Source organism: Antedon mediterranea, chromosome 7 (genome assembly GCF_964355755.1).
Source record: "Antedon mediterranea chromosome 7, ecAntMedi1.1, whole genome shotgun sequence".
NCBI classification, from domain to species: Eukaryota; Metazoa; Echinodermata; class Crinoidea; order Comatulida; family Antedonidae; genus Antedon; species Antedon mediterranea.
Genome location: NC_092676.1, coordinates 6,340,404 through 6,353,098, shown reverse-complemented (window position 1 = coordinate 6,353,098; position 12,695 = coordinate 6,340,404). Strand labels below are relative to the sequence as shown.

The 12,695-nt window shown below is 36.7% G+C and overlaps 1 protein-coding gene and 1 non-coding gene across 2 annotated transcripts; both read left to right on the top strand.

Moving 5' to 3' along the window:
- Nucleotides 1–4: 4 nt before the first annotated feature.
- On the top strand, nt 5–12,432 carry LOC140054715 (uncharacterized). Its single transcript, XM_072099795.1, has 8 exons — nt 5–10; nt 248–316; nt 666–740; nt 867–938; nt 1,063–1,122; nt 9,866–10,044; nt 10,187–11,890; nt 12,020–12,432. The coding sequence occupies exons 2-8, from the start codon at nt 249–251 to the stop codon at nt 12,142–12,144; spliced, it is 2,283 nt and encodes a 760-aa protein (XP_071955896.1). The 5' UTR covers nt 5–10; nt 248; the 3' UTR covers nt 12,145–12,432.
- Trnac-aca (transfer RNA cysteine (anticodon ACA)) lies at nt 2,593–2,664 on the top strand. The gene has a single exon. It is a non-coding gene; the product is annotated as a tRNA-Cys (tRNA).
- Nucleotides 12,433–12,695: the final 263 nt, after the last annotated feature.

The window sequence follows — 12,695 nt, the reverse complement described above, 5'->3', positions numbered from 1 at the left end:
TTGAGAGGCTGTAAGTATAATCATCATTTCGATTGACGAATGTTTAAGAAAGACAAGACTCTCCTTCACCAAAATACTGGTGGTGGAAAACGTCTTCTCAGATATGGATTTAAAACGTGTACATGTCTTGCTCATGAACCCTAATCTAAACAAGTTATAATTCCTTTAAAAGCTTCATTTAAAACATAATGTTTTAGTCTTCAAACCTATCTAAAAAAATGCTTAATCTATAATACTTTTTTGTTAGAATGCTAATGGGAAACAGCATTACCTCTATAGAAGAAGGGGCATTTAGTGGAACTAATCTTCAGTTTCTGTAAGTTAATTACAATATTGGTCCCGTGTACATAATAGTTCACGTTAAATAACTTTCTACACTATTCAATAGAAAAAAGTTATCCGTGTTTTTTTTATAGATTACCTGAAAGTTGCATGCAGCATTTGTATGTTTTAAAGAAAAGCACTGGAACATTTTAAGAATAGTAAATGCTATTTTGACGTAAAGCGAGCAAAAAATTGTTTTAATTTTTAGAGCTGCTATTTACATATCAGACGATTCTGATGACGATGACGATGATTATGATGATGATGACGACGATTATGATGATGACGCCGTTGAACTTAAATGATAAAGTCATTCATGTGTTCATTATTTTTTTCTCCAGCTTCCTTTATGGGAATGAAATTACTAACATTACCTATCAAACATTAACAACCAATGGTAAAACGCTGAAATACATGTGAGATTTGTTACTATTTTAAAATAAGTAAAATAATACATGTTTGATCTGTGTTATAGACGTTTTAATTAATTAGAAACCTAACCAAAACAAAGATATTTCAAACTAATGACATTTTTTTTTCAGATATCTATTTGACAATAAATTAGACAAGATCGGGGAAAATGCTTTGTCAAATATGAAAGAAAATGGAACAATGTAAGGAAAAAAAAAACACATTATTTCGTAACTATCTTTTTCATTATCTAAAACTATTAGTATCATCATTTTCCATTATGTCAATGAACTCGCATGTACTTAATACAACCTTATCTTTATTTAGATATCTGAACTGCGGTGGACTACAATCACTCCCGAATGGTATTGAAAAAAATATAAAAACGTAAAGTACTTATTTATTTTTTGTTAATTATAATGTAGGTAGGTACTAACGTAAATCATATTTTGCAAATCATGAGTTAGATATAATATTTATATATATATATATAAGATCGTTTAACGTGAAACACCGTGTAATAGACGCCCGTGTTCTATCTAATTCATAAATATATATTCGCTCTTGATTTCAATTGAGCACTTTTGCTGCCTCAGCGAATCTATATATATATATATATATATATATATATATATATATATATATATATATATATATATATATATATATATATATATATATATATATATATATATATATATATATATATATATATATATATTCAGGTTGAAATTTTCAGACCGTTTGGATAGAGTGCTCAATACCAAGGTAGAGCATAAATAAAAAAAATAACAGCAGAAAACTTGGTTACTTCATTGTTTTAATCACTACAAATTTGTTTCGTACGACCAGCATGTAGCTGGCCGCACTCTTCAGGTGAAATATAAAACATAAGTGACACAGTTGTCTCATAGTGCTTAATAGAAGTGAGTCATCGGGAAGTCGTATACAATAGCCTATTGTTTTAGATAAACTGTTTGGATCTGCAATTTAGTAAGAATTTTTTCCTATGTCTACAAGTAGAGACTAACTCGTTCTTACGGTTCAGTGAGCATAGCTCTGGTTGACATATAATAACATACTTTTCATATATACATAAATTACATCTTTTGTTAATATTTGAGTAAGGTTTGCATTTCTTTATAATTTTCCATTTAATTGAGTAATTTGTTTTAGAGTCTTTAAGTGTCCATATATATTTACTGAGTTCCGTTGCACTTCTTAATTTTTCGTTCCGGAATGAAGACGTATGGTTTCTGTATCTAGTTTTAAACTGGTTTTCAGTTAGTCCGACATATGTTTCTTCTTTTGATGAATCTTCTCTCTTTACTGTAGCTTGGTAAACTACACCTTTTGTTAGGCAGTTACCTGGGAGCGGGCATTCATTGGGGTTGCGGCAGTTACATCCGCTTGTTTTCGCGTTGGTTTCAGTAGACTTTTCTTTGGCTATCACATATTTGTTGTGTGCATTAATTACTTTGTCTACGCTGGGCATGCAACTATAGCTTAGTTTCAAGGTATTTTTGTTAAATATTTTTCTGAGCTTGTTGCCGGCAGGAAAACAATCTTCTACTATAGCTAAAAACTTGTGGCCGATGTTGGTTGCCACGTTTTTGCTGAATTGTTAAACCAAATTATGTTTCTGGTGCGTGATTTTTTGGGCTTCTGCTGTTCAGCATTGAACCCCTATACCAGGAAGCCCTCAAAGAAAGTGGATACAATCCACTGAAAGATGAGGGCGTATCAATATGATCTCTGTTGCGCGTGAGTACAACTGAGGACTAGTGCTGTTCCGCCGTACCACGCAGAGAATGTTAAAGAGTCGTTATCCAATCGAGTTCGAACAATACCATGAAAGCCCCAGTGGTCTAATGGTTAGGACATCTGCATACAAAGCAGGCGGTCCGAGTTCGAGTCTCGGTTGGGGCGACTTTTTCTCATTCTCACAGATTTCCTCATCTTTATCGTTTCAAATTAATTAATTAAATTTCAGTATATCACCGGGCGGTTTAGAATTAATGTTCTTTGCCTCTTGTGTTTATATAATTATATAAAAGTATCTCTTCGGAGATCCCGCCTCGTGAATAAAAATACTGAAAGATGAGGGCGTATCAATATGATCTCTGTTGCGCGTGCGTACAACTGAGGACTAGTGCTGTTCCGCCGTACCACGCCGAGAATGTTAAAGAGTCGTTATCCAATCGAGTTCGAACAATACCATGAAAGCCCCAGTGGTCTAATGGTTAGGACATCTGCATACCAAGCAGGCGGTCCGAGTTCGAGTCTCGGTTGAATTGGGGCGACGTTTTCTCATTCTCACAGATTTCCTCATCTTTATCGTTTCAAATTAATTAATTAAATTTCAGTATATCACCGGGCGGTTTAGAATTAATGTTCTTTGCCTCTTGTGTTTATATATATATATAAATAATAAATTAATTAAATAACTTTCAGTGTATCACCGGGCGGTTTGGAATTTATTTCTATGCCTGTTGTGTTTATATATATATAAAAGTATCTCTCGAGATCCCGCTTAGTGAATAAATATACTGAATTATAGATGAGGGCGTATCAATTTGATCTCTGGTGCGCGTGCGTACAACTGAGGACTAGTTGTGTTCCAACCGTACCACGCCGAGAATGTTAAAGGGTCGTTATCCGATCGAGTTAAAGAACAATACCATGAAAACCCCAGTGGTCTAATGGTTAGGGCAACTGCATATCAAGCAGACGGTCCGAGTTCGAGTCTCGGTTGGGGCGACCTTTTCTCATTCTCCCAGATTTCCTCATCTTTATCGTTTCAAAAATTAATTAAATAATTTTCAGTGTATCACCGGGCGGTTTGGAATTTATTTCTATGCCTGTTGTGTTTATATATATATATAAATCCAAAGGCAAATTACTGAAAAAAATGACAATGCTGTGGGTATCAGTGGATATACACAAATAAAAAGCGAAAAGCTAAATCAAAACGATAAAGTAAACAGCCAGAAAAGTTAGCAGAACTTTCGGGCAACACTAGCCCTTCATCAGTGCAAGTGAAGGAATTTGGATAACGTCATTGTATAAAGCAGGCAAGTGCTGCTGCCTGGGTGGAAAGGAATAAAAGAAATATAACAATGGGAGCCAGGGTGGATTCTGAATAAGAGTAGAAAACAAAGAAGGTAGCTTGGTGGAGATATAAACAATTTAGGAATGAGACTAAAAAACAGCTTAAATAGTGGTTAATATTGAAACTTAAATTTTGGTAGTCAATGGAATAATTTTACCGATCTGGCAGTATGTTCCTAATGTTAAGTCCAAAAGGTTTTGTGGTTTTAAGTAGTAATTCCCAGTGGTTTTCTTTGTCTTTGCGAGTTTTGTCGCTCCATTTGACATCGTGGTCAATTGCAATAACTCTGAAATTTGCAATCGAGTGACCAGCTGAATTAAAATGTTCGGCTACAAGTTGATCAAGCTTTAATGTTTTGATAGCTGATCTATGTTGTGTCATTCTCTTACGGAGAGTGTTTTTTTGTTTCTCCGACGTACTGTTTGCCACAAATATTACAGTATATGAGATAAATGACGTTTTTGGTTAGACAATTAATTGATTGTCTTATCCGAAAAATGCGGCCAGTTTGGTTACTCTCAAATTTTTCAGTAGAATCAACCAATGAACAAGTTTTGCAAGATTTGCCGCAAAGGTGACTGCCCAAATTTTGGCTGTCATGAGAGTTAATTTCACTCTTAAATTTGGATCTGACTAATATATCACGAAGGTTGGGAGGTCTACGAAATGCAATAATGGGTGGTTCCGGCCGGAAAAACAGTCATGAGTATGTTTCTTTATAGATCCGTGAATGTACTGATTTGTAAATAAAAAGCATGTCAAACATGATGATTGTTTATGACTTGTCCATTTGTCGGCTTGAATTTGTAACATTTTGATGTACAAGTAGCACAAATAAAGTTGGGGTGAACATTTTGTACAGATTCAATCAGATTGTAATATGGAAGAATGTCAGATCTTAAGTTCAGAATATTTGTTTTTGTATCATTTTTTTTAAATCTACAACCACATAAACGACAGAGACCTGTCATACAAGAAATATGAACATCCATACCTTTTTACAAAATATTTACAATACATTAACATACAAATACCATCTCAGCATGCAGCATTAGCCTAGGCTAGCTTGAAAATATTGAGCAAGTTTAGCAGTCAATTTCTACGATTTTAACCATAACAAAATTGTTGTTTTAACATATGTTGTTGATAAAGATGGAATGAGTCGGTCTGCAAAAATTTGGAACATGAACTGGTGGCTGTCACGTAAAACAGACGATCGTATTTAGCGCCCCATTATTCTAGGTGGCGCTGTTCATATAATTTGTTTATTCGAAACAAAAGGCGATATACAATACAAATTGCACCAAAACGAACTTTTTCTTTATTTTTAGTTTTAATATGCTGTTTATAATACATAAAAGTACAATTTTATTCAAAGAATTGCGTTATATATAATATCAATTTTTTAATATATACAATCTAGTACGTCTAATAATATAAACAAATCGACGGCGTAATCGCAAAACTCGCTGGTCACGCTCAACTGATCACGCAAGCTGAATAAAGGTTATGAGAATGCGCCCTCTATAGTACAGTACTTTTTGTCTGTATCGCCTATAGTTGAAGACAGCGTGCCCACAAACCACAAACCACACCTCCACTTAAACAGTAAACCAACTTGAAAACAAAACCAGAATACTCCAAATACCACCCTAACGAAGTTCTATACGTAGGAAGCGCCACTGTCAACGGGACGAGAACAACACTACTAGTTGATGCTGGAGCGTCGGATACAGTACTATCATCTCGATTGTACTACGAAATATCGACGGAACGCCGACCGGAGTTCAGACGAGATTTACGAGAATGCCAACAAGCGGACGGCATTCGTTTAAACACTATAGGACGTATCTGAGTATAGGTTACAAGTTGGCCACACTTTCATGGTGACGGAAGCAGTGTTCGCAGATTTAAAAGTCTCGGGAGTACTGGGGATGAATTACCTACTAGGCACAGAAGCGGCACTAGACCTTTGTAGGCTACAACTGAAGGTGGGTGGAGAGGTGTGATCGAACTGCTATGATCTGATGAGACACGATTCTTACCTAACATAATCGTACGAGACACTACGGTTATCTTGCCAGGGCACGAACACATAATCCTGAGACGAATCCAGACACAACCTACCAACACGGAGACAGGCCTGATAGAGCCGGATCGTGAAGAAGAGCTAGCTGGACAAGGCTTCATTATGGCGAGAACGCTAGTGAATGCAAAGCAGGAGGCACTACCACTACGAATCTTTATTCCAGGTGTCGAAAAGAGGGTACTACGCGCTGGGACTAAATTCGGAAAGCTGTATCCGGTATCTTCAGACAAGGTTGAAACTCGTACCCCTCATCCGGAGGATGCTGAGCCCCGACAGCGATCTTTCCCAGAACACCTGGAGGACTTTTTAAGCCAAAGCTTGACCGCTTTAGAGCCGCAATACCACATGCAGGTGGCGTCTTTATTAGCTAGCATCCAAGACGTCTCCCCGGTGGCTGAACTCAGTTACGATCAAGGACGCTTACCCAATCCCTAGAATCAACGACTCCTTAGATGCGCTTTCGGGTGCCAAATGGTTTTCGACACTGGACTTGGCTTTAGGATACTGGCAAGTGGAGTTGGATGACGATGCGAAAGATAAAGATCGTCCACCGTCCCATGTTAAAAACATGGCAATGCAGATGGGCTCTGTCCAGAAAACCGTGTGTGTAGTGTGGAATTGACGAGACGATGGCGAGTAAGAAAGAGTTGGCCTGGAAGGTGGTAGAAGTGGAGATGGAAGAAGCCCAAGGAAGGTCTTCATTACGGCTAGTCCAATTTCAGCCGACGTGGAAGAACGCAGACATCCAACAGTCCCAGATGATGACAGATGATGTCATTCGATGAGTCATGGGATTCCTAGAGAGAAGAGAGCCCCGACCAAAGTTCGAAGAGATCGCCGGGTTACAAGCTGATTACAAGAAGAGTTACTGGCAGAACTGGAACTTGTTGGAAGTAAGAGATGATGTGTTATATCGCCGGTGGGAATCCGACGATGGTAAAGAGATAACCTGGCGACTGGTGCTTCCTGAATCAATGCGGTCTCCTGTTCTCGAAGAGCTCCATGGGGGAAAGACTGGTGGACACTTAGGAGTGGTTAAAACGACAGGAAAATTGTCCCAGCGTTATTTCTGGCCGAAAATGGGAGCATGGGTCTGGAGCAAAAACTGTAGGGAGATTACCGAAACTTCAATGTAAGTGGCATGGGCCATACCTAATTATCAAGTAGCTATCTGAGGTGGTGTACCGGATCCAAGAAGGACCGAGAAGAAATCAAAGTTCGTACATGTGGACCGAATGAAGCCATATGAGGGTGAGGAGATTGCCCGCCGCTGGGATATTCCCCCAGGAGAAGAGAGTTCGTTGGTTCGGGTGACACAGGAAGCCGTCGCCGAAGGTACCGAGACACCAACAGTCGAGTCCCAGAGGAAGTGGACGGAGAAATCCAACGGCCCGAGACGCCTAAGGAAGGCCCATTGTTTACTGCCCCAGAGGAGCCCGGTGATCAGGGAAGTACGCCTGTACCTCCACAAACCTTACGTTACGAACAATAAGTAGCTAGGTAGTCTCGCCGTTTATGTTTTACATAATGTTGCTTTGTTTTTTTGTGTGTGATTATTTTGGGGACCGATCATTTTAGGAGGGGGTGACAGCCTACTGGTTGTGTTAATATTGGAGTTATAGTTGAGCCAGAGGGTACAGCCTACTGGTTGTGTTACTATTGGAGTTATAGTTGAGCCAAAGGGTACAGCCTACTGGTAGTGTTACTATTGGAGTTATAGTTGAGCCAGAGGGTACAGCCTACTGGTCGTGTTACTATTGGAGAGATAGTTGAGCCGCAGGTTACACCACTGTTGGTGGTTACGTTGCTATTGGAGGTTACACCATTGTTGGTGTACGTTGTTGTTGGAGGTTACGCCATTGTTGGTGTACGTTACTATTGGAGGTTACACCATTGTTGGTGTACCTTGCTGTTGGAGGTTACACCATTGTAGGTGTACGTAGCTGTTGGAGGTTACGCCATTGTTGGTGTACGTTACTATTGGAGGTTACACCATTGTTGGTGTACGTTGCTGTTGTTCGATCAACAAGCAATCTATCTACATCAATTTAAGGGAGAAGGTATCAAGTTCAAGGTTTACAAATGGGGGAGGTGTATGTAGGCAGCCTGTAGCAAGTGTTTATGTTATATGAGCATTTTAGATGATGTTTACATCACAGAACAATGAATTGAATAAATTAAAAAGCATACTGGTAATAGAAAAAAATAATGACGACATTGATTAAGTATTTAATGATTTATAACAATAGAGAATAATTTTTGATATAAATTAATACTGGCTGAAGTACCAATTGTATTACTGAATTATTAATCGTTCAATGTTGAAAAAATTAATAATATTTAATAATGTTATGATGTAAGATCATTGCATTGGAAAGCTATGAATTACACAGTAGTGTCACTTCCAACGCACTAGAAATACGCGGTGAAATCGAATTTGCGTTTCACGAAGTGACACTAACTGCGTTAGTGTCACTTCGTAAGTGTAAACTACGTAGGGAAATGAATTTTTCGGTGAGGACAAAATCGTGTGTTTTGTGAATCTCGTTTCTTCAATCGCGTTTTTCCCGAAACGCTGTTTTTATCAATTACGCGGTTAGTGTCACTTCGTGGTGTCGACGACGAATTGTCTAACCAAAAACGTAATTTATCTCATATACTGTAATATTTGTGGCAAACAGTACGTCGGAGAAACAAAAAACACTCTTCGCATGAGAATGACAAAACATAGAACAGCTATCAAAACAGTAAATCTTGATCAACCTGTAGCCGAACATTTTAATTCAGCTGGTCACTCGATTGCAAATTTCAGAGTTATTGCAATAGACCACGATGTCGAATGGGGCGACAAAACTCACAAAGACAAAGAGAACCACTGGGAATTACAACTTAAAACCACAAAACCTTTTGGACTTAACATTAGGAACATACTCCCAGATCTGTAAAATTATTCCATTGACTACCAAAATTTAAGTTTCAATATTAACCACCATTTAAGCTGTTTTTTTTAGTTTCATTCCAAAATTGTTTATATCTCTACCAAGCTACCTTCTTTGTTTTCTACTCTTATTCAGACTCCACCCTGTCTTCTTTTGTTTTATTTCTTTGATTCCTGTCGACAAAGGGAGCACTTGCCTGCTCTTATACTATGACGTTATACAAATTCCTTCACTTGCACTGATGAAGAGCTTATTTTGGTTGACTACATAAATCACCGTGTTCATTTATTCGTTCATATGGACAAACTAAGCATTGCGTAAATTTGAAAATGGCCATTTTTTTAAACGCTGAAATTACTGTGTAATCGAGAACCATCTGTGGGCATGACCTAGATGGTACTCCACTCCATAATATCTTTTTTTATCCACCAGGGTTTAATGAATCTTTTATTTAATACTTTGAATTAATCTGTAATAAATTATAAAGTGGGATACATTGTGAAATAAAGTGAATGTTTTATTTCACCCTAAACATTTCATGCGCTTTAAGATCGAAGAGCAGAGAGCAGCTAAATAGCTTGTTTTTATATCAGCAATAACATTTACAATACAACTGTAAAAAACATGAATTGATTATGAATATCTTGAAATAAGGTAAAATTATTCAAGATTCGCTGTAGTTATTGGCGTACGTTAAGATAGGGTATATAGCTGTCGTTAATAACGCCGTGGCGTAATTGCGTTAATAACGATACTGCTTAGTTCGCATAAAGGCGTATGCTACGCAATATATACGCCAAATTTATGCCGTACATGTACGTGAACTATCTCTTAGTTTAAATGCTCCAAGTGCGTTGAGTTTCTCCTGATGATATAAATTTAGACAAGTCACTGCGGACTTTTGCAATTTATCAGTTATAGTACCTCTGTTTATACTAAGACAACAATTTTTGCAAAACTTATTGTTATTATAATTTATTGTTTCATTAGTATTTGTGTTACTGAAGATACAGACATCAATGTAGACATTTCTCAAGAGATATTAAGGTATATTGATCATGGTAGTGGTATGACGTGTAATTCAGAAACGGGAATATGCAGTCCATGCCAAAAGGGAACATACAAAATAATGTCGAAACGTAAAACACCATGTAAAAAATGCCCTCCAGGTAATTTATGGCATTTATTAATTAATTTATGTCCAATATTTTAAATGACATTAAATTGTTTTCAGTTAAAGCAAATAATCTTTATACATAAACGATTTTATCTAAATTGTTTTTTTGCAAACATTTTATCTCGTCGTTGCAGGTGGTTTCTATCAAGATAAACGCGGAGTTATTGGAAGGATTGGTTATAGAGAGACCTGTCAGCAATGTCCTATTGGAAGTTTTTCAGATAATGCAGGAGCGGCGTCTATCGCAGATTGCCAGACGTGTCCATCTGGAACCAATACAAGTACATTTGCTAATCTAAATGCTTGTTATTGCCTCGACAAGTTCCATAGAACTGATCGGTTTGGTCCATGTATGCCTTGTCCGGAGGGCGTCACGTGTAATGAAGGATATCTGAATCTAACACGTGGATACTGGTGGTCCTGGGATTTTCCTGGTGATTGTATTGTAGATGAAGAACAAAACAAAAGTTCTTGTTTGTCGGCGTACAACACATTTATAAATAATTTAAAAAACTACAATTTTCCCATTGACGATCCAAACCAACTAAAATATACTGTATACAAAGGTCCATTACCACAAATTCACCTGTGTCCTCTAGGAAATAATAGTTGTAGCATTGGATTGGAATTAAATTACACTTGTGCTAAAGGATACACTGGTTGGCTTTGTGCAGCATGTTCAAAAGGATATTATCAGTTATTTAACGAATGTCACAAATGCCAAGGCCCTCTCCTAACTGTTGTCATATTTATGTGTGTTATTTTTGTAACGATTGGAGTTATATGTCTCATTTGGAGATTACAACAAAGGAATACCGACCACCAGCGACAAACAAAACTAGATTCATTTGTGACATATTTAAAAATTTCTATTAACTTCTATCAGGTTTTAGGTATACTGTCAGAAGTAACTGAAATTCACTGGCCTAAAAGCTATGAATTTGCTGGTAGAATACTTGAGTATTTTGACGTCATAAGATATATTAGTATGCTAAGCCCAAGATGTTTACTTGAATCTTGGAATGCATATTCGTCACTTCAAGTTGCTATTTCCACACCTGTTTTCATAGTAATAACTATGTCCGCCATTTACCTTATGTTTTATACGTGGAATAAGTGTCATGGGGTAATAACTGAGAGCCGCACACGTGACAAATGTATCGTTGTGTCAATGCTACTTCTTTACCTTACATATGCAAACACATGTGCAGACATCATGGCGGTTGGACCATGGTCAATTCGTTTATATAACGTTACAGAAGATGGTAATGTCAATAAAACAGTACTAACGTCAGACTACTCGATTGATCTGGACCAAAATGATGGATCTACATATCAAGTCAACAAAACACTTGTTTACGTTTCTTTAACATACATCATTGGCTTCCCATTGGTCATAGTTCTTATGCTATACTGTCTACATGTACATTGTGATCAGCATGAAGAAAACCAGGATCAAGGACGGATGATTGGTGTGAGGTTCTTTTGTGGACAATACAAGCACACATTTTGGTTTTGGGAATCATTTGAGCTGTACAACAAGGCTCTGTTGGCACTCATTTCCAACTTAAAAGATGACGTGTCCTCAAGTTTGTCATACTCTTTGTTTTTTACTGTCATCTTTATTGTATTGCATTTGTACCTTCAACCAATGAAAGAGAAATCCGAGCAAAGATTTCAATTGTTGACTCTTGTCTTTATCGTTGTCAATCTATCCATTGGGGCGATTGTAAACGTGGATCAAAATGTCAATGAAGATGACGTCATTGGTTTGCTACACAAGATAACTCCCGTTATTCTAATTATGCTGAATGTTTCTATCATGCTGATCGTAATTGGTAAGGAATTAATCGAAGGTCTACAATGAATATATAGGCCTATCAAACCATCAGATTTAGCCAATTGCTTATAAAACAAATACTTTCTGGGTACTTTTTATTAAATTATTTGTTTGCTCTCGTTTTCAGTTGATTTTTTGAAGAAACTTAAAACAGACTTTTGTCGACGTCAGATTAGTGAGACACTGCTTCTTCAGATCGATGATGATGACCATGAGGAATCACACACTGAGGAAAATAATGTTATAATCTAGCTTTGGTTTTTATATTAAGGTAATATTTATATTATCACTCTAGTTCTTATATTTCTTGTTCTGGTTTTGTTGTTGGTTTGATTTAGAAATAAAATAAAAAATAAAAAAAAAAAACTTTGTTATTTCAATATTTTTTAAAGATAGTGATGAATAAGGAATTAAATATACTCCATTTTTGGACAGTTTTTGTTTTGTGATATTGATAAATTTATATTTTGTTTTTAAGTTGAAATATTGGACAGTACGCATCGGATCAATTAATCTAGTGTAGGAAGTTTCACCTGGTATTATGGTATTTGGTAACAAATGTAGCTAGCAAATAGTTAATCACAGTTGGAATAATAAATGTTAGTGTAAACAAGAATGTCAATAAAAATAAGTAAATTGAGAAAACAAAACGTTGATACTTTTTTTTTTATTTATTTTTTTATTATTTATTCGACTTCTTAATAACTCAGTTAAGCGTTGTTCGTACTTGAAATATTTAACCGCTTTAATGCTTAGTCGACGAATCACAAACCGGAAATTACGTTTTAAGGTCAGTTGTCTTT